Source organism: Pleurodeles waltl, chromosome 3_1, assembly GCF_031143425.1.
Source record: "Pleurodeles waltl isolate 20211129_DDA chromosome 3_1, aPleWal1.hap1.20221129, whole genome shotgun sequence".
Lineage (NCBI taxonomy): Eukaryota > Metazoa > Chordata > Amphibia > Caudata > Salamandridae > Pleurodeles > Pleurodeles waltl.
Genome location: NC_090440.1, coordinates 1,548,593,410 through 1,548,619,730, shown reverse-complemented (window position 1 = coordinate 1,548,619,730; position 26,321 = coordinate 1,548,593,410). Strand labels below are relative to the sequence as shown.

General features: G+C 43.1%; 1 protein-coding gene across 2 annotated transcripts in view; it reads left to right on the top strand.

The window, feature by feature from the left end:
- TANC1 (tetratricopeptide repeat, ankyrin repeat and coiled-coil containing 1) overlaps positions 1-26,321 on the top strand; it is a 736,024-nt gene that overhangs the window by 589,605 nt on the left and 120,098 nt on the right. For both annotated transcript variants that reach the window (XM_069225129.1, XM_069225130.1), the window contains one exon: positions 9,205-9,337. In XM_069225129.1, coding sequence (XP_069081230.1) covers positions 9,205-9,337 — 133 coding nt within the window. The remainder of the gene's footprint in view (positions 1-9,204; positions 9,338-26,321) is intronic.

Below are 26,321 nucleotides of genomic sequence, written 5' to 3'. Positions count from 1 at the left end.
TGTGAATGGGGGAGTGTTGTGTGCAAGCGCACAAGTGTCTGTGGGCTTGTGTGTATGCAGGAGTTAAGAGGTGTTGTGGCCGTGTCTGCATGTGTGTGTGAATGAGTGAGCATGGGTGTGTGTATGCGTGGATGGGGGGACGGTGGTTCAGAACGGGGGAGGGAGGTGTTGCTTGTGGGGGTGGGGTGGCTTCTGATGGGGTTGGGGATGGGTGGGGGCTCCTACATGGAGGGGGGACGTTGGGGAGTCCTGTTGTGGCAACAGGAATCTGTGTTCCTGTCATCAGTATCCTTACCACCAGGGATTTCATGGGGGCTGCTGCCACAGAATCCCTGGCGGTAAAGATACTCAAAATACTGTGGGCGGTATTATTTGAATCGCAGGGTTGAAGGTGGTCAACCTTCGGCCATGTGGTCCCACCCCCGTTGGTACAGGTGGTGAACTGGGTGCGATGCACCCAGTTCACTAGCGATGTCATAATTTGGCGGTCCTACACGCCACGCTGTCAGCGGCCTGACCACAGACGTGGCAGAGCAGGACCACCAAGGCCGTAATGACCACCTTAATTTTTTGTATAGTGCTCCTCATAGTTCCCTCACACTCTGTTCTGTGATCTGTATTTTATACGCTCTTTGCAGCAGGCACAGTAGCCCTTTACGCTACTTTATGATGAACCAAAACTGCCACTAGACAAAACTACATCTTTCCCCAGTAGGAACATTAATCACCAGAGTTGTCTTGACATTTCTATTGTTGCATGAAAATTGCTGGAAGCCCAAGGAAGTTCACTGTGCTTTTAAAGCAATAAACTATTTTTAAACACAGCACCAGGTGTAGCTGAACCGGTCGCACTGCCCTAAAGCTAGCCCTGTGTAAAGCCAATACCAAAGTTTGGCAATGTTACCAGGCATGTTAAAACACGCCAAACAGGTGTTTCAAGACCCAGTCAAGAGCAGAGCCATCACACCTAGAGTGGAGAAGAAATATAAACCTCCCCCTACGGACCCTGTGTACATTACACAACAGTTAACTCCTGATTCGGTGGTAGTAGGAGCAGCCCGGAAAAGGGCAAACTCACAAACTTCTGGAGACGAACCACCACCCGACAAAGAAAGTCAGAAATTCGATGCAGCAGGCAAAACGGTGGCAGCACAGGCAGCCAATCAATGGCGAATCGCCAATTCGCAATCTCTACTGGCAAGATACGATAGGGAACATTGGGACAAAATGCAACATTTCATTCAACACCTTCCCAAAGAGTTCCAGAAACGTGCCCAACAGGTTGTCGAGGAGGGCCAAACTATCTCCAACAACCAAATAAGGTCGGCTATGGACTCAGCAGACACGGCAGCCAGGACAGTAAACACGGCGGTTACCATTCGGAGACACGCGTGGCTACGTACCTCCGGATTTCAGCCAGAAATCCAGCAGGCTGTGCTGAATATGCCTTTCAACGGACAACGATTGTTTGGGCCGGAGGTGGATACAGCGATAGACAAACTGAAGAAAGACACTGACATGGCCAAAGCCATGGGCGCGCTCTACTCCCCACAGAGCAGAGGCACTTTTAGGAAGCCGCACTTTAGAGTGGGGTTTCGGGCCCAGACCACAGAGCCTTCCACCTCATAAGTCAGACCCACATACCAGGGCCAATATCAGAGAGGAGGTTTTCGGGGACAATATAGGAGTGGACAGTTCCCTAAAACAAGAGGGAAATTCGAAAGCCCAAAAACTCCACAAACTAAACAGTGACTCCAACGTCACAAACCCCCAACACACAACACCAGTGGGGGGAGGCTCACAGATTTTTACCAAAACTGGGAACACATAACTACGGACGTGTGAGTCCTAGCCATTATCCAACATGGTTATTGCATAGAATTCCTACCTTTGCCACCAGATGTGCCTCCAAGAGCACACAGCATGTCCAAACAACACTTAGATCTGTTACAACTAGAAGTCCAAGCATTATTACAAAAGAAAGCAATGGAACTAGTACCCAACCATCAAAAAGGAAGAGGTGTTTACTCCCTGTATTTTCTCATTCCAAAAAAGGACAAAACACTGAGACCCATATTAGACCTCAGAACACTAAATCATTACATCAAATCAGATAACTTTCACATGGTGACACTTCAAGACGTGATTCCCTTACTCAAACAACAGGACTACATGTCAACATTAGATCTCAAGGATGCTTATTTCCACATACCCATACATCCTTCCCACATGAAATACTTGAGGTTTGTAATCCAAGGCGTGCATTACCAATTCAAAGTGTTACCCTTCGGCATAACAACGGCCCCAAGAGTATTCACAAAATGCCTTGCAGCAGTAGCTGCTCACATAAGGAGGCAACACATGCACGTATCCCCTTACTTAGACGATTGGTTAATAAAAACCAGCACTCAGCAACAGTGTCTTCTACACACAAAATACGTTATAGAAACCCTTCACAAACTAGGGTTCTCTATAAACTACCCAAAATCACATCTACAACTGTGTCAAGTACAACAGTACTTAGGAGCAACAATCAACACACAAAAAGGGATTGCCACTCCAAGTCCACAAAGGGTACAAGCCTTCCAAAATGTAATACTAAACATGCACCCAAACCAACACTATCAAGTGAGGTTTGTAATAAAACTCTTAGACATGATGTCTTCATGCATAGCCATTGTCCCAAACGCAAGACTGCACATGCGGCCCTTACAACAGTGCCTAGCAACACAATGGACACAAGCACAGGGTCAACTTCAGGATCTAGTGTTAATAGACCGCCAAACACACGCCTGGCTACAATGGTGGAATCCTATAAATTTAAACCAAGTGCGGCCTTTCCAAGACCCAGTGCCTCAATACGTGATCACAACAGATGCTTCCATGGTAGGGTGGGGACCACACCTCAACCAGCACAGCATCCAGGGACAATGGGACACTCAACAAAAACAACTTCATATAAATCAGTTAGAACTACTAGCAGTGTTTCTAGCGATGAAAGCATTTCAACCACTAATAGCCCACAAACACATTTTTGTCAAAACAGACAACATGACAACATTGTATTACCTAAACAAGCAGGGAGGGGACACACTCAACACAGTTGTGCCTTTTAGCACAAAAGATTTGGCATTGGGCGATTCACAATCACATCCGCCTAATAGCGCAATACATACCAGGAATTCAAAACCAGTTAGCCGACAATCTCAGTTGGGATCACCAACAGATCCACCAAAGGGAAATTCATCCCCAGATACTACAAACCTACTTCCAAACCTGGGGAACACCGCAAATAGACCTATTTGCAACAAAAGAAAACGCAAAATGCCAAAACTTTGCATCCAGGTACCCACAGCCTCACTCCAAGGGCAATGCGTTATGGATGAGTTGGTCAGGGATATTTGCTTACGCTTTTCCCCCTCTCCCACTCCTTCCGTATCTCGTAAACAAATTGAGTCAAAACAAACTCAAACTAATACTAATAGCACCAACTTGGGCACGACAACCTTGGTACACAACACTACTAGACCTGTCAGTAGTGCCTCATATCAAACTACCAAAGGCACACTCCACTAGAAAGAAAGGTGCCACCATGGCCTTTCTGGGAAATATACCAATGACAGAAATCTGTAAGGCAGCCACATGGTCTACGCCTCATACATTCACTAAACATTACTGTGTGGATGTGTTAACAACACAACAAGCCACAGTAGGACAGGCAGTATTACGAACATTATTTCAAACAACTTCAACTCCTACAGGCTAAAGCGCCACTTTTGGGGAGATAACTGCTTACTAGTCTTTGCACAGCATGTGCATCTGCAGCTACGCATGCCATCGAACAGAAAATGGCACTTACCCAGTGTACATCTGTTCGTGGCATGAGACGCTGCAGATTCACATGCGCCCTCCCACCTCCCCGGGAGCCTGTAGCCGTTATAAGTTGATAAAAATAATCTTGTACATTTGTAAATTTGTAAATACAACACTTTTAATCACATTATGTACATACATACCTACTCCATTGCATGGGCACTATTACTATATACACAACTCCTACCTTACCCTCTGTGGGGAAAACAATCTAAGATGGAGTCGACGCCCATGCGCAATGGAGCCGAAATGGGAGGAGTCCCTCAATCTCGTGACTCGAAAAGACTTCTTCGAAGAAAAACAACTTACTTGTAACACTCTGAGCCCAACACTAGATGGCGGGATATGCACAGCATGTGAATCTGCAGCGTCTCATGCCACGAACAGATGTACACTGGGTAAGTGACATTTTCCATATATATATATATATATATATATATATATATATATATATATATATATATATATAATTTATTACAGAAACAAAGTTTACATACAGGTACGTTGTAGTTAGATTCAGATTGCACACACACACAAAACCATATAAATTCAACAGTTATAGTTATGCTTATCTCAAGAAATTATAACTGGTGCCCTAAGGTGTAACTATAACTTGCGCCTCCACCATGCACAGTTTTCCCTTCAGTAATTTTATTGTAAGTGTTGCAGTGATACTATCAATGAAGTCATAGAAGATGTCAAGATTGGTGTAATATGTGGGGTAATTATCGTGCATCACATAGTGAACACATTGTGATTAAATCAATAGTATGTCCATTATTCAAACAGATGTACCAGTGAAAGACAGTGTTTGTATACATGTTGAGGGAGAAGAACAGGTACAAGTGTTGGAAGAATCTTGTTGGCAAGTTAGTCTACTACACCTCATGGCCACTCTAATAATGCATGTTTCTCTCCACAGCCACCATCAGTTAAGGATGATGATGCCATCCAGCCACCCACTCCAATCCTGCAACCAGTTGTCAGGCCCTGACAGCAGCGCCTAACAGTGTGTGCTCGTAGGCACCGTGATACTTCTCATGGCAACCAGTCTTCTGGGTCCTAGCAGTTGCAGAAAATCAGGCATTTTTTGGTGGACTTGAGTCCTCAATGCTACAAGTTTAGCATCTGTAGCAGAAACAAATTACAATTGTTAACACAAAATTGCAGACCATGCAGAAAACCATATCTGTGGTTTTCAGTACAGTGGCCAATCAGTTGGCTGACAGTCGGTCTTGGGTGGACAACTAGTCTATGGTGGACAACTTAACAAGTGCCCTAGATAAGTAGTGACTACAGATGGCAGAGAACAATGCCAATCAACGGTGGAGGGTGGAGCAGTGCTGCACATATGAATGCCTTAACATGGTCTATAGGAAGGCTATCACATGCTACCTCAACCTTATGTAGGCGGACGGTGATAATCCAGGTAGAAATGGGACAATTCATTGGGGATGTATCGAGAAGCCTTGGGCAGATTACCACTGTAATGGAAGTCATGTCCATTGTCCCAATTGCAAGTGGGGTAGGGGTAGAACATCTTGATTGTAAAGAGTTGTTCAGCATCAGCAGCATCTCTGCCACAGATGCACGTGCTGTGGTGCAGTAGCAGCCGTACTCCTGCAGCTCAACATAGTGGCACATCCAGTACTGGACACAGTCACAAAAGGCATTGAGGGGCACAGTTGAGTGAGGGCCTACATTGATGTTTATTTTCCTTTTGGTGCTGTAACCAACTTCCATGGATACATAACGTTGTATTTTCTTTTAAAAGTTACAGATTGTTTCAGAACAGTTCTGAAACACCTGAAATTAAAGCTATCTTTACTTTGGAACGCCAAACAAGTGTGGTGTGTTTTATTTTTTTTATTTTGTATAATCCTGTGTGACTTACCTGAAAAAGTAATGTGTTATAATGTGGTCCCTGCACCTTCTCCCTCCCTCTGCACTGCTCCCATCTGTAGGTTGTTGAACAAGGTGGCCCAGGATCTTCATCCTCTGAATCCAAGTCTGAAACCTCGATGTGTAGACCTCTCCTGGTGGCAATATTGTGTACGATGGTACACATTGCTACTGTCATACATGCAATTTCTGGGACATATTGTAACCCATCCCTTCTCTTGTTTAGGCACAGGAAACAAGCTTTCAGTAAGCCAGATGTCTGCTCAGTCACACTCCTTGTGTGACAATGTTGTATCGCCATTCAGTTTGGGAGGTAGGGGGGTGAGGGGGTGGTGAAAGTCCATGGACATAGGTCATACGCACTATCTCCTGAAAAACATACATTAGTTTGAGCCTACAAAAATTTAGTAAGGAAGCACCAAAAACATATCTGTATTTACATTTCTTCCCAGTACCTAATAAATATCAATCATCAAACTTCCCATTTTACAGCCGTCTGTATGTTCCGCTGTGCCTAAACATGAATGAGTCATGATGCTTTCTGGATATTGTGACAGAATATCAGTTATTATATTGTGGGCATTATATACCACTTGTAAATTGAGGGAATGTGTATTTTTCCTGTTCCTGAAAAGATATTCAAGATTAGATGGAGGGCATGTGTCCCATCAATACACGCTATTAAATGGGGAAACTGGACAGTCCTGTAAAATTGCAATTTGGTGCATTATATTTCTGGTTATTCCTGGGTAGATGTATGATCCGGTGGCTATAATGCATCTTTGCATTTAGGAATTCACAGAAGAAACATAAAAGCGGAATTCGAGACACTCCTCCTGCGACAGCTAACACACCCTGGTAACTACCAGAGGACAATAGTGTAACGAGCACCTGAACATGAGTGGAGATAGAATTGTTGTGCAGAGTACTGCTTTCTAGATGTGGCTGTAAGAGGGCAATAAGCTCCAATATAACATTGCTTTAGCCTGTATTTTTCATATATTTCTTCCTCCGTTTGTTGAAAAACGTTCAACCTGACTCTGAAAATCCTCTCTTGTCTCTGCCTCCTCCGCTGCTGAGCAGCCAGTATTCGCATCCACCTTGCAATTTTTACAGACCTCATTTGCCTGAGAATCATCCAGATCATATACATGCTCTATTGAAATAAATATAGGCATCTGTGCACTACTTTAATTTTTGGTATTGTCTTCCTGCCATTGACAGGGGAACTGTTACCCAGAAATCCAATGAGCACTATATGCCCTTTATCAGTTAAACCGTGTTTAGTTCATGTTATATGCGTGCCATGCATGTGGGCATGTTTCCCAGGTACCTAAACTTATCCAGCTCCCAAGGACCCTCCGTAGGTGAGTGTCTTTGCATGGCAGCCTACCCATCGAGTGAGTACATGAGTGATTTCTGCTAATAAATGCAGAATCCATACTGTTCCCTAAACCATTCCAGGACTTTCGTCAGAAGGGGGCCATAGTTTCTGCCAGCTTAATTTATTATTAAGTCAGTATGTCATCCATATACAGGTTTACTAGCCGTGACTTTCTATTGCTAAATCCGACAATGAGTCTTTGTGCTAATATGCTTTAAGGTTCTATTGCTAGAACAAACAGTAATGGGGACACCAGACACCCTTGTCACATGCTCCTCCATTGTTCCCATTCCTCAGCTATAAGCATATCGGTCTTTACCCTTTCCATTAGTTTTGTGTTAAGAATAGAACAATTACAGTTGGGCCGAAGTTCATAGCCTCTAGTGCTGGGAACAAGTAGTGCTGTGATACAGTGGCAAAGGTTTTTTCTGTGTCTAGTGACACCCAAGCCATTTCTCGTTTCTGTATGTAGTTTTACCTATTACGTATCTCAGATGTTTGGTATTAAAAGCCATCCTTTTCCCTGGTATGATTCTGCACTGATCACTATCTACTGGCTGCCTAATATTAGTCTTCAGGTTGTATCGCCTTTAATGTATCTAATATATTGATGTTGATATTAATCAGAGAGAGAGGCTGGTTGACCTTATTACCCATTGCCCCATCCCTCTTTTAGCAGTATAACTATTTGGCCCTCTCATGGATCTTGATAAAATACTTTCTGTAGAGCCTTTTAATATACTTGTAGAATCTTATTGGCCACCATGCATTTTTAGGCTTAATACCATGCCACCAGATGGACATCTTTCCCTGGGATTTTGTTTGTGTTTAATTCCTTAATGACTGCTTTAATTAACTGTAACTTTACAGAGTCTTCTAATTGTTCTTTTTGTTCCTGGGATAGCCTTCGCAGTCTTGGTATGGTGGGAATCGGGCCCTACTATGAATGTTGAAATGCCAAAGAGAAACATCCTAGTACTTGTACAGAGACAGAGTAATAGCAAGTTTTATATATTTCTGCGATTTGCAGACCATTTATAGGTCAAGTGAAAGCCTGCAAATACACAGGCGTTCATAGTCCTCTAAATATTGTCTCTATCTACAGGTTGCTCAGTCTGTCATCACCATTGCAAGTGGATTTGATACACATTGTTTGTTGCAGAGTGCTAGAATGACGTTTCCAGTGGGTGGATGACTTGCTACTAGGATGGGTAAAGTGACATGTACCAGTTAGGATTTACCCAAAGTGCTGTTACACTAAAGCACAAGGATTTCACATATTATCCAATTTTAATATAAGAATGGCCATTGCAAAACTCTCAGTATATTGTGATTGCTGCAAAGCGTTTTCTACTGAGTATGAGTACTAACAAGAGGACAATGTTTGTTACAATAGGAGTAAATATCTGTCATTCCACCACTAGGTGTAATATTTGCTAAGCAGAATTGCACTCTAAAATGGTTAGCTACAGAACACATGCGCCTACAGCTAGAGTTGCCACCTTTACCAAAGGCAAAATACCAGACATTTGTTCATGTATTAAGATTTTGCAAAGACCCAGACATGATACTTAAGTAGAACTTTATCTATCTGTATTAGTTTTTAACATGACTTTGCTATTTTTATTTACTTTAATTATCAATCATGGATCCTTAAGGCAGCTTGAGAAAAAAAAAGAAAGTGCTTTCTTAGATTTGCTGTTTCAAGAATGTACTGAGAAGAGGACCTAGAGCACGTTTAATGTGCTTTCTTCCTTCATTTGCTGTTTTAAGAATGTACTAAGAAGTGGAAAAAATACCGGTTTTAAGTGATTTTCCTAATTTTTGGACCGGCCAGGCATTCAAATATTGGTGATGCTAGTAAAAAACCTGCCAGGTGGCAGCCCTATCTACAGCCATCCCTCACTGAAAACAATGTTAATCTGGTACAAAATAAAAATTAAAAAACTATATATCATTATTCTGAGTGCTGCATTAAACTTAACCAAACTTGGTATGTAGTGTAAATAATGATGGTTTTCATCATGGTCTGTTTGTATTTCTAGGTGCAGTATTTGGTGGGGCAGGGTGCGATGATAGAGCATGTTGACTTCAGTGGAATGCGTCCTTTGGATAGAGCGATTGGATGTCGAAATACATCAGTGGTCATCACACTTCTTAAAAAAGGAGCCAAATTGGGTACAGTAAAAAGCAAAACCTTTACTTTAACCGTTTGTTGGAGCTAAATTATAAGACCTTAATTGTAATATGTGTCCATCTGGGTCATTGAGGGTTCCAGAAATTGGTTTTCTCTTAAATAGCAATTTATTTGCACTGTTCAATATTTAGGCAATACACAATATTGGGCTGGACATGTCTTTATAAATGCTCTCAAAATTCAGAGAGTTTTATGTTTTTTTGAGTTCACACTGATCACCATGAATTGTGGTATGAAATATTTGTGTTATATGAAGATATTTCTAACTTGGCAGACATGCACCGCATTTCCCAAAATAATAGTTTGACCATTCTGAGTACTGGGCAAGTTAGGTAATGAAATACAGCTTAAGGAATTTGTCATTGAATCGAAGGCTACTTTAATGTGCATGTTTTTTTAAGGTGAATTGCTGTTCAGTGAATTGAGATATGCTCCAAAACTGCTGTCTATTTTAAGTATGTGTTGTGTGAGGGAGATAAGTGTTCCAGCTGATTTTGATCCTCCTGTCTGAAAGTGACTGGCAAATATGTTAAACTGTAGGCACACCATCACACTTTTCTCTGTATTGCTTTCTCTCCATCCTTGTTCCCAACCCCCCTTACACCCTGTCACACATCTTGCTGCATGGCAATGTCTTTTTTTTTTAATGATTTCATATTTTGTGCCATTTCGGTCAGTCTGCACCACTCCACCCCTTATTATACTTCTATTCTATACCTTCAACATACCCGTTGTACATTAACCTTACTTTCCTATTTATTTGGTCTCCCTTAAACCTACTCTGTGATGTCTGCCTGCAGAGGTTTTTTTAAGGAAAAATTGACATTTGCAATTCTGTATTATTGGTGGCCATATTTTCTTTCTTCTTGTTTTGTTTCTTTTTAAACTTCTTTTACTTCTTATTCTCTTTATTTTGAGAATTCCAGGAAGTTTTAAAGTGGTTTTTTTTGTTTGTTTTGTTTGTCCCTTGACAAATGAGTCAATAGATGGTCCATCTTCATAATTTATTTTTTAGTTTAAAGAGTCTTTTTCCAGAAATATCAGTCATTCATCACAGTGGGATTTCACTGGAAAGGATTCTTCAAAATAGCATTCTGTTGTAGTCATACCATATTTTATCAGCAGTAGCCTATTCACAATACATTTAATTAGCAACCAGCAAATATAGCTGAACATAACTTTTTCTAACTAAATTCTCCACACCTGTTTTTTATAGAATTCTTAAGTAAAAATCAAATGAGAAGCTACTGTAGTTCACAACGGGAAAGGTGGGCTAGATCCTCTGATCTGGTCAAGTAAATTCTGTTTTAGAAGCATACATAACATGTTAAGCATTTTTTTTAGTGGTGTGTCCTTCTTAGTACAGTTAACTCATAATTTATCTTTTGAAATGTAATCCTTTCTTTATTTTTCTCACTTATGGAATTGCTTACTTGAGGCTTCAGAACCTCCGGTTATGATCGATCAGGTACTGGTCTAAATCAGATTACTTACATTGATTTTATTTCTTGTGCTTATCTTATGTAAACCCACTGATTTTTGGCTCTCTAGTTTGCCTTATTTTGGAATGCTCCTGATACTGGATGCTAGTAGATGAACACATGAAAATTGTTTAAGTGTTTTCTAGAGAAACCTTCACTCTAATAATTTACAACTTGCATAATAGAACAGTGTAAGGGAATAATGAAATTGATAACTGGTTTAACCGATAGCTGGTCACTGTATTATACATTTTACTCCATAAAAATCGATAGGCTCCAATGAGTCAAAATTAATAATCTAGATTGTACCTTAACATGAAAAAGTAAAAGTGCTGGAAACTCGTTTTGAAAGCATACCCTTGCTCCAGGAGTATAGAATACAATTCAAACAAACGTAATTTGAAGCCTACACAAGTATATTTGAAGCTAGTGTCTGAGAAGCCTTCAGAGGTTGCCCACTACAGTATGGTTCAACCAATGACCTTCATTCGTGCAACACCCTGGCTATTCACCATCCTCATTTCAAGTAGCAAAACAAATGGCAGGACCCTTGATGTACAGAGCCCGAATCACTGGACCTCTGTCAGCCATCCATGGAATCCCCACCAGGATACTTCATATTAGGAAACTTTTTGATACTTATCTGTTCAAATTGGCCTTCGATTATTGGTGCAGTCGCCTAGTAATATGGTTAAGGAGACATATCCTCTTGTCAGCTGTAAAAAATATTTTTTTTTTTAAAGAAATTGTTAGAAATGATTTAATTATTTTGTAAGCAACGGATTGCTGCTTTGTACTGCTAATTAAAGAGCATGTGGCAGGTCCTGATGATTGCCAATCCATTTTCTGGATGATCAGGGTCTGAAGTTGTGGACGGTCAGGGCCTGTGAGGCAAGAGGTTCAGCTCTTATATTTGGTGGGATTTAAACTGGTGATGAGTACATAGGGGTAGGGGAAAATCCAGTAGTGATGGGTAATCTCAAGGGGAGTAGATGGGGGGGGGGGGGGGGGGGGGAATACAAAAATAAATAACTACCTAAACTCCATCTCTGTCTCCTGCCACCTCGCTACTCTTCTGGTGTCCCAGCATTAACTGAGAAACCAGCACAGGCTCCCCAGTAATCCTGGCGCTGCTCTCAAGCTAAATATAGCATGAAAGCAGCACAAGGATTGGTCGAGCGGCTTGGCCACCCAATCAGACACAACCCTGGGGTCTGTGCAGTTTCTTCAGCCCAGCTGTATACACATCCAGGCTGGAGAAACCTAAGTGTGCATGTGTGTTTGGCTGGCCTGAGACGGCCTGTTAAACACACATGTGCACTTAGTTGCACTCTCTAATCCTTACCCATCCCACCTCTCATGGCCCGGCCCTCCCTGTACTGCTGGCTGAGCCAGCAGATAAAAAACGAAACAATATTGTAACTCGTTTTATTTATCATCTCCTGGCTCTTGGCCAGGTGAGCAACGCTCCTTTGCCATAGCGAAGGAGCCACCTCTGGATAATCTGTAAAGCTCCTTTAGAAAGACGTGTTCATGAAGTCCCCTCAACCTGTGCCATTTGTCAGGAACTTGGGGGACGTAGACTCTGAGCTGGCTTTAGATTAAAAACTGGGGACAGATCTGAAAACTTGTTATCTCCAGCAGAGTTATGTTCCACATGTTTCCATCTCTTGCTTTCTCCCAGAGACTTCAAACCATAGAATCCTCACCTTTTGAATATTTCCCAGGCATCAGACTGGGTTTGGAAACTTTCCAGCAATACCTTTGTGTGACGGTAGGTGGTGCCTTGTGGCTCCTCTTTGACGCTGTTCCGGAAATTACATGCGGACCCTATAAAGGTGCAACTCCACATGGACACAGGTCCGGAGCTATCTCTCATCTCTTTAAGAACTTACCTTGATCAAAACATTTCTTTATACAGTGTGCAAGGGACATCTCATCTCCAATAACAACAGGCTTAAAGCCCCGTAAGGACTATCACAAAAAATATCTGTGACTAGTCTTCATCAGATTTGTCTATGGTGTCTGAGATCGAGCCATGTTACTAGGGCTTGTAGCGACTGCATGTCTGAAGTCCATACGAGACAGTAGAAGATTGCGATGAGACTGGTCCGAGTCGAAAGTTCGGTCTTGATCCTGTTTGAGATTCAGAAGATGTAGGAGTTGTTACAGAGGTCAGTTTTCTTCTTGATCAACGTCTTTGGGTAAATTGAGGAATAACCACAAGAAATCTAAACAGAACTCTGTCCTTTCCTGCCAGTCACACCCCCCTCAGAAGGCGCTGGAACAGTACCATATGTCACAATATCATTCCTGGAGTCATTCGACTTCGGAGCCAATCATATAACTTATTCCGGCACAAACTGAGTTTACTGGGCTGACCGACACTCCTAAACTGACAGAAGAGTTCTATGTGGCCATGCTGTAGGAAAATGGCTCCCTGTTGCAGTTACCCCCCACTTTTTGCCTGATATTCATGACGATATGACTGAGAAGTGTGCTGGGACCCTGCTAACCAGGCCTCAGCACGAGTGTTCTTCACTTAAAAATGTACCATTGTTCCACAATTGGCACATCCCTGGCACACAGAAAAGTCCCTTGTAAAAGGTACTGGTGGTACTAAGGGCCCTGTGACCAAGGAAGGTCCCTAAGGGCTGAAGCACACGTTGTGCCACCTTAAGAGACCCCTCACCTAACACATGCACACTGCCATTGTAGATTATGTGTGTTGGTGGGGAGAAAAAGGCAAAGTCGACATGGCATCCCCTCAGGATGCCATGCACACAAAATGCTGCCTGTGGCATAGGTGAGTCACCCCTCTAGCAAGCCTTAGAGCCCTAAGGCAGGGTGCACTATACCACAGGTGAGGGCATAGCTGCATGAGCAATATGCCCTTACAGTGTCTAAGTCTATTCTTAGACATTGTAAGTACAGTGTGGCCATATTAAGTATATGGTCTGGGAGTTTGTCAAAACGAACTCCACAGCTCCATAATGGCTACACTGAATACTGGGAAGTTTGGTATCAAACTTCTCAGAATGATGAACCCACACTGATGCCAGTGTTGGATCTATTAAACAATGGACACAGAGGGCATCTTAGAGATGCCCCTTGTATTTTACCCAATTGTTCAGTGCAGAAATGACTGGTCTGTGCCAACCTGCTGCTGAGAGACGAGTTTCTGACCCCATGTGGTGAGAGCCTTTGTGCTCTCTGAGGCCAGAAACAAAGCCTGCACTGGGTGGAGATGCTTAACACCTCCCCCCCTGCAGGAACTGTAACACCTAGCAGTCAGCTAGTGGAGATGCCTGCCCCCTGGACACAGCCCCCACTTTTGGCAGCAAGTCCAGGGCAGATAATGAGAAAAACAAGAAGGAGTCACCCACCAGTCAGGACATCCCCTAAGGTGTCCTGAACTGAGGTGACCCCTGCCTTTAGAAATACTCCATCTTGATTTTGGAGGATTCCCCAATAGGAATAGGGATGTGCCCCCCTCCGCTCAGGGAGGAGGCACAAAGAGGGTGTAGCCACCCTCCACGACAGTAGCCATTGTCTACTGCCCTCCCAGACCTAAACACAAATTTAGTATTTAGGGGCACCTAAGAACAAAGGAAATCAGATTCCTGCAACCTGAACTAAAAAGAAGGACTGCTGACCTACAAGCCTGCAGAGACGACGGAAGACAACTGCATTGGCCCCAGCCCTACCGACCTGACTCGAAAATCTGCAACCAGCAATGCATCCCACAGGAACGAGTGACCTCTGAAGCCTCAGAGGACTGCCCTGAATCCCAGGACCAAGAAACTCCTGTGAGCAGCAGCTCCGCTCAACAAACAGCAACATTCTTGCAACTTTTCCACAACTTTAAAGACCTCACTCTTCCCGCCGGAAGTGTGAGACTTCACACTCTGCCCCCGGCTCCAGATCCAGAGAACCTACACCACAGTGAGAACTCCCCAGCGACTGTGACCCTGTGAGTAGCCCGAGACGACCCCCCTGGACCACCACAGCGATGCCTGTAGAGAGAATCCAGATGCTCCCCCTGACCACGACTGCCAAGGGGCCCGACACCTGGACCAAGCACTGCATCCGCAGCCCCCATGACGAGAAGGAACCGAACCTCAGTGCAGGAGTGACCCCCAGACGACCCTCTGCGTAGCCCAGGTGGTGGCTGGCCCAAGAAGCTCCCCCTGTGCCTGCCTGCACCGCTAGTGACCCTGGGGTCCCTCCATTGTTTCCTATACAAAACCCGACGCCTGTTTTGCACACTGCACCCGGCCGCCCCTGTGCCGCTGAGGGTGTGTTTTGTGTGCCTACTTGTGTCCCCCCATTGCTCTGCAAAACACCCCTGGTCTGCTCCCCCGAGGATGCGGGTACTTACCTGCTGGCAGACTGGAACCGTAACACCCCTGTTCTCCATAGGCGCCTATGTGTTTTGGGCACATCTTTGACCTCTGCACCTGACCGGCCCGAGCTGCTGGTGTGGTAACTTTGGTGTTGCCTTGACCCCCCAACAGTGAGCTGCCTATGCCCAGAAACTGAGACTTGTAAGTGTCTTACTTACTTCACAATCTAACCAATACTTACCTCCCCCAGGAACTGTTGATTTTTGCATTGTCTACTTTTAAAATAGCTTATTGTCATTTTAACAAACTGTATATGTTATTGCTCTTATTCAAAGTTTGTAACTTACCTGTGTGGAGTACCTTGCATTTTATGTATTTACTTCAAATCTTGAACTTGTGGTTCTTAAAATAAATTAAGAAAAAATATTTTTCTATACAAAACCTATTGGCCTGGAGTAAGTCTTTGAGTGTGTGTTCCTCATTTATTGTGTGTGTACAACAAATGCTTAACACTACCCTCTGATAAGCCTACTGCTCGACCACACTACCACAAAATAGAGCATTAGAATTATCTAATCTTGCCACTGTCTTACCTCTAAGGGGAACCCATTGACTCTGTACACACTATCTCTTAACTTTGAGATAGTATATACCGAGCCAACTTCCTACACATGCTCTTACTCTTTGTATCCTTGCCGACTCCCTCTGGTGCACCTGCAGGCCCATGGATTACCATCAGTGGGTTTACCCTAGTCGCCGGCTGGACCCTCTGAGCTCACTACGGTGGTGCCTCCAGCCCCAGTCCTGACCCGCCTCCTACCGCCACATTCCCCGTTTACTCCCAATACTTTGCTGCTGATGCAAACTCTATTATTGCCGGAAGATGGGGCTCCAGTCCTTCTCTCTTGTCATCGAGTGGGAGAAGGTCTGACTTTGAATGAAGCCGCGGGCTGCTCTTGTGACTACACTTCCTCCATCCTGTGCAGCACAGATTTGGATGGGTGATGCAGTTGATGAGATTAGCCCACCATACCATGAGGTAAATTGTTATGATGATCTGGGAGGTTAATGGCCTTGATATCTCCCCTGAGTCACTGGCTCCTCTTGCCCCCAGGTTGTGCCACTGAGGAGAGGGCTTATGCCATGGCGATGCATAGGGTGGCAAAGTCCTTGATCTCCAGAAACCCCCCTTGAAGGCCCAGACCAATGTTCTTAGGGAGGTTATTCAGACAGGGCATACATTCAAAATTTACAAAAGTTTTTAGATCTACAAAGAGATCAACGGTAAAACATTTAAGGAATTAAAACGTAATACAGCAGAATTAAATTCACTTATAGTAATGATTTTGTGAATTTGACCACATAAGACAGAAGTTTATACATACTTTAAAAAAACTCTTGAAAATAAACAAATTCTATAGCACATTATTTTATTAACCAGTTCATATAGAAACTGAGTGGCTGCACAAGCCGATTTCATACCATATTTCATAAGCAGGGGTTTTCAAAAACAGCATCTAGAAAATTTTAGAACAGGACAAATCAAATAATACTTGATCAACCGTCTGAACTGCACCCTTGCACAAGCTACACCTCCTGTCAACCGAACTTATTCACCGCCACGCATCCACAACACAGCTTAAAGGGAGGCAATTTATTCTAAACATAAGCATGCAGCGATGGACCCCATTCTCCAAACTCCATCTTAATTGTGCTGTGGCGCGGAAACACTTCCTGTCTTTATTACTCCCCCCAGCCTTTTTAGTCTCCCACAGTGGTGACTATCCTGTTTTATAGAACTAGGTTTCATGGTAGACTTTAGGTAGCCTCTGAGAGTGCAATATCTCCTATCTTGCAAATCTACCAGTTTCAGTCTAAAGTGAGTGAATAAGATTCGCCATGATAGTATGGTCAACCCTTACCGAAGTGAAACATTCAATACTTGTAATTTTCCTTAGAGAGTTCTCCTTTGAACGCATAAGATGATAACCCCTGCATATTATTGCTGCCAAACCCCTTACAAAGGCACTGACCAGCCCATTTCAATGCGTAGTGCCTCTGTTGGTGCCATGGTGTTTGAGTTACAAATTGATCACAAGATTTTCCCTTCTACTTTGTGCATAAAGTACAAGTGCTTAATATTTATTGATTCCACCCCATATAATAGTGTGGGTGTAACTTTCATCTTGTAAATGGTAAGTAAATTACTAAAATGCCTTCAGCCTATAGCACTATAAAGTGCTGTAAGTGCTTTTGCGTGGTACAACGCCTTATTTGTCAGATGGACAATATGTTCTTTCTCAGTTAAAATGGCTGAAATAGTTGTAGTATGGATAATATTTAACTACTAAAGGTACGGTACCCAAGAGCCATCTATATTTAGTCTTTGGATTACAGCCCTTCCTGTGAAATTTTATTACTTTACTTTTGTTTGTGTTGACTTTTAGGTAATGTCTCTCAGCATAGGCTGTTAGACAATGAATGAGTTTCTGCAAAACTTTAGGGCTCAGGTCCAGTAATACAATGTCTTCTGCGTATAGGGGAGTCCCCATCCGGTAAGACCCAACCATTGGGGAATCTCCTTCTACAGAGTCCATCTACTGCAGTAAGTCAAGTGATGTATAATGAAAAAAGAAGGGGTGCTAATAGGCCATTGTTTGTTTCAGTTTTTTGCGTAAAGCCACTATTACCCTCTAGCATAACTTGACACCATGTGTCCATATGCAGGGCTGTTATTACTTTTAGTAGACCCTCTGGAGTACCCAAATCTGAGTTTCCTCCACAGGGTGTGCCTGTTCACGCGGTTGAAGGTGGTAGAAAAATCAGTAAATGTCCTGTAAACAGGCATACCATGTTTCTGGACATACTTTCCACAATAATGTGTAGTATGGTTACGTTATCTATGGTGGAGCAATTTGGTCTGAAGCCAGCCTGTTCCAGGGGCAGGATCTGCATTTCTTTTACCCATTCCTGTAGTTGATTCAGTGCAGTCTTTGCAAAGATTTTCCCAGTTGCGTCTAGGAACGTAATTTTCTATAATTCCTAGGGATGTTATTGGGGCCTTTATTGTGTAGAGAGAGTATAATACTGCCCCTCCAGGACTTGGGTATCTCCCCGGATATGTAGCAGAACTTAAACAAAGGAGCCAAATAAGTCTCCCATAAATTGGCCTCTAACTATTAACAGTAATCAGTAATAAGAAACTGGTCAGTCTCTCTTACCCTGTACACCTTGTACCCAGAAGAATTTTCTTAATTTGTGACTTAGATGGATAAGGAAGGATAGCCCCATCCGTATAACTAAGACTGGAGTTTAACAAACTATATCCCTGGAGACGGGTCTCCTCGACCGCGTCTAGTAGCTCCCGGAGCTGGCGCCAGCCACACACCTCTCTGGAGAGACGTCCGCGTTCCGATGACGACATGGGAACGCTCGCAGACGCGTCAAACGTGGATTTCTGGGTTTCGTGTATGACAGAGAAGACGGACTCTAAAAAGGGAGAGGAGGAGTTTCGGGAGGCGGAGAAGCAGAGAACCGAGGAAAGGACGCCGAACGCGGAGAGGAGAGAGTTTGACCCAGAAGAAACGCCGGGCGCCGAAAACAAACATTTCCCTCAGGAAGAGACAACGGAGAGAGGTGCCGAGAAGCCCTCAAGGAACCCAGAAACCAAGGCCTGCGAGTCCAGCCACGACCCTGGAGGGTCGTGGCTCAGCAAGGTACGGTCCTTTATAGGACTCCAAACCCCTAACATATCTAAAAGGTAGCAAGCAAAGGGAATCGGGCACACGAGGGGAGGGTCGGGGTTGGGACAGGGAAGGGGCACCGGGTTAGCACCTGAGAGCACTATTGGTCAGGACGTAGAGAAAGAGAGTGATAGTACCTGCCAACAGCACGTGTGACCCACACCCTCACGACTGGACACTTCCCCGCTACCCTTCTCCCTCCAACCCAGAGTACCCTTTTCCCTTGCATGCCAATAACAACAGAACCCTCAAAATTACCCCACAACCGACTTACCTTTGTCCTACCCTATGTTCTTTTTCCGGTATCCACAGGAGACAAGATGAGCTGACGTCCATCCAAAACCTAAAAGAAGAGAGAAGCAGAGACGGTTAATAGCAGACAAGAAGACTCATCCAGACCCACAGTCACCACAGTCTTTTCCTTTTTTTCCCCCTCCGTCACTGGAACTGCACCATCTACTTATATAAATAAATATCACTTACCTTATCTCCGACTCCGAGTCCTCTGTACCGTCAGTAGCCTACCACAATCCCATGAAAAAGTTCCCTGAGATATTCAAAGCATACAATGAGGAGATATAGTTGCACCATTCCTCACTAGAAATGTTATTAGTTTTGAGTTCACATGTGCTACTACTACATTTCCTGATAATGTTCCAGAAGGATCTACCATTTTTTTGTTTGATGGTTTCCATGATTGCTACCATCTCCTGTCTTCTTCTTTCCTTTTTTTTTTTTTATCAATAGCCATCTACTTCTCCTCTTTCTAAGACAGTTTGTTAAGCCAAGAAATACTTTATTTCGGCCACTGGAGTAAATATACAGGACCACAGAAAGGAGAAATAAAATGACACAAATGTCATTAAATACAATTTAAATCAATGTATCATACATATTCATCAATAACCTAAAAGAATGTCGACCTAAAAACAATATTTCATAAAATTATTTTTAAAAATATAAGACAAAATTGTGGCAAGCTAAATCTAGAGAAATATAGAGATGCATTATCAAATCTCAGATAAAACCCACGTCACAAAATTGCAAATGCAATCAGCAGGTTTCCCCCTAAGATAATTCCTTTACCAAGAATTTTTCAGAGGAGAAAAAATGATAGACAGTGTCACAAACTAGATCTGTTTGCAACAATCGAAGGTAAGTCCTTGCTTCCTTACAATGCCTAATATTTGAAGCCCTAAGTATTAGGCTTAATATACTCATCTACTCATAATATAGTCCACGAAAAAGCATATGTAACTGATTGAGGTGTATGGGAATCACATGGACATGGTATTCGTCCTTTGAAGAGTACACTTACGACGGATAAACTACCAAAAGATGAGCCAGACCTAACCAATACCTAACTAAATAATACCTATGGTGCTGTGGCACTCTTAGTAGGTATGGCTCAACTTTGGGTGTTGTGCAGGGGTGAAGACACGCCAACACCATTCCCCTACCTCAGTCATAATCACACCTTTCTTCCCTTAGCCAAATTGCTACTTTGCTCTTTGCCGCTGTGCTAACCAATTTGGTTATGGACTGTGCATTCGTAAATTGCTCAGATCTGTTGATGGCACCTAAAGTTTCCTTCACAAACATGACAATATATATCTCATCAAGATTTAGACAATCTAGGATTAAAGTCTGAGTTAATGCCACTTCGGGCCTCATCCATACTGAAAGCCACATTGCTATAGGGGCCAACTAATCTATGTCCTCCAAAAATGGGAGACCTAAATCCTCATGAACTAAGGCAGCAGGTATACCACTGGGGAGTGACAACAATTTCCTAAGAGTTTAGGTGAACATATCACTATAGCCCCATGTGGCCATAGAAGTGGGCCTGGCTTTATAATTAGTTATAAACTCTTCAAGTGGCATTGATCCTAGTCTAGAAGCAAACCTTTGTAAGGATGCCACTGCGTGCTCATACTGGATGATTTTAGCAGAATTAAGGTGGTCCCACTTACTTCTGTTGTCAAAAGGCACACTTAGATAGGAAAATGTGGTCACACATTTAAGATAAGTATCCCCAATATGGAAGGGGACAATTCTACTTTTAGGACGTCCACAGACTATCACATAAGATTTCGCCTTATTGGTGGAGAGGCCCAGGGAACGCATAAAGTCCACAAAATTATCAACTTTTGAAGGCCCATACCAGTCTGTGACATAAGAAGGAAAACATCAGCATAGAGAAGAACAGGTTAGTGATATATCCCTATCTTAGGAGTATCTGCCTCAACCTTCCCTAAAAATAAATCCTCCTAATCATTAATATAAAAACTAAAATGAATGGGAGCCAGGACACCCCCTTCCTGACCTCCTTTCCAGTCTTAATAAAAGGTGTACATACCCCATTGGGCCCATATCTAACCCTGGCTTCAACATTACAGTGTAGTTATGCCCGGAGATGAACTACTTTAGCGTACGCACCTCGACTGAGCAGCATCTCCCATAGTTTGCTCCTAATGACATTGTCGAATGCTGAACTGAGGTCCAGAAACGCCAGGTTGAGACACCACTCCCTGGCGCTTACATACTTCTCCTTCAACAAGTGGAAATTCAAACATTGATCCTGAGTGCACAACCCACCTCTTAATCCATATTGGACTGGTGACAGAAATGCAATTATCAATAGCCCAACTTTAAAGGTGGGTGGTCCAGGAGGCTTCTACCCAAAACTTTAGCAGTGACATCAATGAGAGCTGTGCTGCGATAGCAGTAGGAGTCATTCTGATTATCTTTTTTAAATTTCAGGACAATAGTTGCCCTTGACCATGCTGCAAGGGGAGTAGTACTAATGGCACTTCTGAAAACATTTCATAAAATTGGCACCCAGAGCTCAAGGTTACCCTTAAAGAGTTTGACCATAACACTATTGGGACCTGGGACTTTGTTCGAAGGAGACCACTTAATAGTTGAAAATACATCTTTAAGATTGGTAGCTAACTCATCACTAGTTCACTAGTTCCTGGACTAGGAATTAAAAAAAAAAAACATCCAGACGATTCAGCCCCATTGCGTTCCTGTATGTTTATAAGATAGTCTGTCCAGAGATACTCTGGAGTGGTAACATCTGTCCCATTATTAGCATTAGGTATGAAAAAAGGAGAATTGACCACCTTCCAAAACTGGGATGGATCTTTTGCTGCAGCAGCATGGGCCAACTTCTCCCACACCTCCCCCCACCTAATTTCAGTTTTTCTCAACCTGATAGCTTCTTTATACGCTGACCTACATTTCTTTACTTCTGCTGGGATCCTAAGATTGTTTTTCAAAGTCCAGATCAAGTCTCCATGGGCTCGTGAACTGGCCTTGTCAAACCATTTCACAGGCTTCTGTGGGTAAGATCTGGAGGTTAAAGATAGAAGTACCTTGGTTGACGCACAGTTGTCCGTAAATGCGTCCAAAACCAAACTAGGACCGAGGTTAGTACTAAGGTCAAACGTATCCCTATTTTCCCCCACCAGTTAAGCCAAGAAAACCTCAGGATCAACATCCCACCACTTTCTTTGCACACCCTTATTTCTCATATAGTCAATAGAACATTCCTTCCTTTCGCCTCAAGACCTCACTAGACCAACATAAAGGCTAAACACTAGCGGATTATGGTTACTCAGGGTGTTATCCAGGACCTGAAAATTAACATTGTTAACCCAAAACTTGGAGATAATAACAAAGTAAATTACGAATCCTCTGCCCCTCTCTGCATATGTTGCCTGTTGGGCAGCGTGTCTTGTCAATAAATCAGTGCCCAAAATTACATCATATACCCACAACAATGTATTTAATCTTTCCCCACAGGGATTGTGTACAAAATGTGAAAGATCGGAGGATTCATAAACAGGTACCCCGCACACCCTACCGTACCCAATGAGACAAGATTTGAGGTTAAAATCACCCCCCACACAACTATAGGATCACCCTGTTACCATTTTTTCAATGCTGTGCGCAAGAGAGTCTACAATTGGACATTGCTTTGAATATAATTATTATGATAAAAATTGGAGGAAACCCGTTCATAGACAATACGATCAACTGAAAAAAGGAGGCTCAATCCTAACCTTAACCACTTTTGCCATCAAGGCAGTGCTACTAAGTGTTAGGAGTCTCTCCCTGCAGAAGACGGTGTGGCATGAGATGAGATTGACAGGAAACCATTTATATGAACATCTGTTTTAACCCAGGCCAGGTTTCCTGGAAACAGACTATCTGCTGGTTAATAATCAGAGACAGCTAGTTTCTATCGGTCTCTTTGCCTCTAATACCAGCAATAATCCAAAAGAGTACATTAAGATCAGGAGAGAGCCCCCTACTAGTGTTAGAAGCTGAAGTTCTATTACCTAACTCACAAGAATGATTCCTAGCGAATTGCACTTCCAACAGGGTGATAGCGTGACATTCCCTCATTAGTGCCAAATTTGACAGTGATATACTGAAACTGTCACTAGAAGTGATACCACCCATACAAGAGTCTAGCTTGCCCTCACCATTAATCATGCTTTTACTTCTGGTGCTTAATGGAACAATCTCATCCACCTCAGGGAGTCAGTCTATCTCCTCTAGTGCAACATAACGATTATGGATTAGGACAAAGTTATTACTTCTCGGTGCATAAACCCTGTCAGACAGACTAGGCTGGTAAGAATTTCCCAGAGGAGCAGCTTGGATGCTGTGTAAGATGTTCTGTTGGTTATTAGGCCTATCCAAAATCCACCCCACCAAACATGGAACTTGGAAATTAACGAACCACACAATCACCAGGCACCCTCTTTCGTATATGTCCCACCCAGCGAACCCTTCTTACACCAATTATGCTTCTAAAAAGTGCATCACTGGAGACACCCACAAGAGACTTAGTAAACCACTGTATCACTTTATTCTTCAATTGGTCATTTTATTCCTTGAGTGGGGATAGAATTGGGACATTCTTTAGAACGATTACTTAAGGCGTACAATCCAGTGGGAGCTAAAAGACCTGAGCATCTCTATTAGTGGCGTTAAGACTAGGCACCAACTTTAACTCACTGGGTGAAATGTCCCTCACATGAACATTCCACCCCAGCCCCTGACCCCTTCCCCTGCCCCTCCCTCACCCTTCATTGTGCATCCTGGTTGAGCACTGATCAAGAATGACCGGGTTCACCTTATGATGTTGATCATTTACCCTGGTGATTACAGAAACACCCAGCGTTTGCACCATGCTTCAATATTCTCCAGAGTCGTAACCAGGGGACCCCATGCCTTCTCTTAAGTAGTCTCAAGGCCCACAGCCTCCATATGCTTAGGTTCCCCCCTTACAGCTCCTATGGGGCCATTAGGTGTATACTGTTCCTAATTCTGAGCACAACCCGTCAAAAATGCAGATTTACCTTAGTCAAATGTCTTATTGCCAACTAGTTTAAAAGCACACATATGACATGAGCCTGCCTTCTTCCTCCTTATCAGGGTAGAAACACTATCATCTGGGTGCACAATTTTATCAGCAAGAGACAGACATTTAGGAGCCAACGGCACAGGTGTAATCCCCAGGTCCTCATTACTGAACAGTTTTTAAAGCATGGTATGCTAATTCTTTCTCTGGGCTCATTCACAGACCCTCCCTGGATATTGCCATCGGTGCCTTCTACTGATACATGATCAGAATGTTCCTTTAAAGGTGTGGCGGTAATTGACTTTCTCTTCCACAGATTCAATTTCAGTCGTTAGGGCACTCACAGCTGTAGTTAGTGAAGATGTGATAGAGACTGCTGCCCGGTTATCCCTAAAATGTACACTAATAGCATTTGCTTTTCCTTTTCCCACGTCTCGTGGGAGGAGGATCTCTGTCCTGCACTACACCTTTCCAACATCCACTTTCAGGCAGCCAAGCTGACAGAAAGGGCCCAGCCTTGTCCAGTCAGACAGGCCCGCTCTTGGCCCGGGCACACGCACTGCGGGTGTTCCACACTGTGGGTGCCTCAGGCAGTTTTTAAATGCACCTCCTCGCGCAGGAGCAGTGCCGGCGGCCCTCCTGCTGCAGTCCCCTCTGGGGAATTGAGTCCATGGCACCTACTCTCACAAAGCGCACTTATGATTTTATTACGTTTATTTGAGTAAAAGATGAATTGTCTCCTTCGAAGTTTGTTTTAGAATAAATCCTTTATCTGGACTCTTCCTCCTGCATCTTAGATTTATTGCCAACATTCTCAGAGAAAGTTGATTTAAGCCCTACGTAGTTTTGCATATCTTTTGTAAAAGAATCTTCTGAAATCCAGCCTTGTACAGGGATTGCTTCTATGGCTCTTCTTAGATTGCTTGTTAGGGATCGTTTATTTACCAAATTCTATGATAACCTACATTAACAACTTTACCTGTTGGCCTCAGGTTGCCCTTAAAGGCAAAATATATAAAATGCTATGATCTAGCCAATTATTATTAATTACTGCAACAGCCTTCATAAGGGGGAAAACCAAATAAGACATTATGATGTAGTCAATTATTGAAGAGCCATTGGGTGTTCTGTGGCTCGGACAGGCCGGGGTATCGATATCTATTCTACCATTTACAATGATGGCGTTGAACTCCCCACATGTCTCCCGCAGGAGGGACCCTCTCTTGTTTACTCTAGACCCCAATGGGAAAGACACCCTCAGAATATTCAAGGCTTCCTCCCTTTCATTATAGTAAAATGTATTATCGAGTGATTGGAAATCATGGCATCAAGATCACCAACAGCTATTATAGTACTGGTCTGTTCCTGCTCGACAATAGATTTAATAAAGTCAATTATTCTCCTTACCATGCAGTATATACATGTTTACCAAAATGAACTGAGGCATGGTAAAAGCTCTTCCTTTGTTATTACAAAAGAGTACACAATGAAGTATATTTGAAGGATGATAAAATGTTTTATAGGACCATTAACAGTTGGTGCTCAGTAATGTGGCTTTGCCACCGCTTGCATGCCCTTTTCTAGACTTTTTTGTGAGGCTGCTAATAACAAAGTAATCTTTCATTTCAGATGTACCAATTACTCATGTGTCCTGTACATAATATACACGGGTTTAATTGGGCAAGATTTAAAATTTTCTCAACACTTTTGGAGCAGCCCGCTAAATTCTGTGAAATAATTTTAATTTGGTTGTTAAATAGATTGTCTGCACAGGATTGGTTTGCCGAGAACCCTTCTCAACATGTAGGGCTCCTGCCAACCACTGCCACTTCAGCAGGTCATCATCACATGGCGCAGAGATTGACTTCTGATTTACAATGGATACGCTTCTACTCACCGCTTTACAGATTGCAGTCAGCTTTGCATTGCGCTACAGCTCCTCAGCCGAGATTATGCCTTTGTCTAAGAGGTTAAACCTGCTCACATCATTATAGTTATTTACTTTAGGCCTAGGT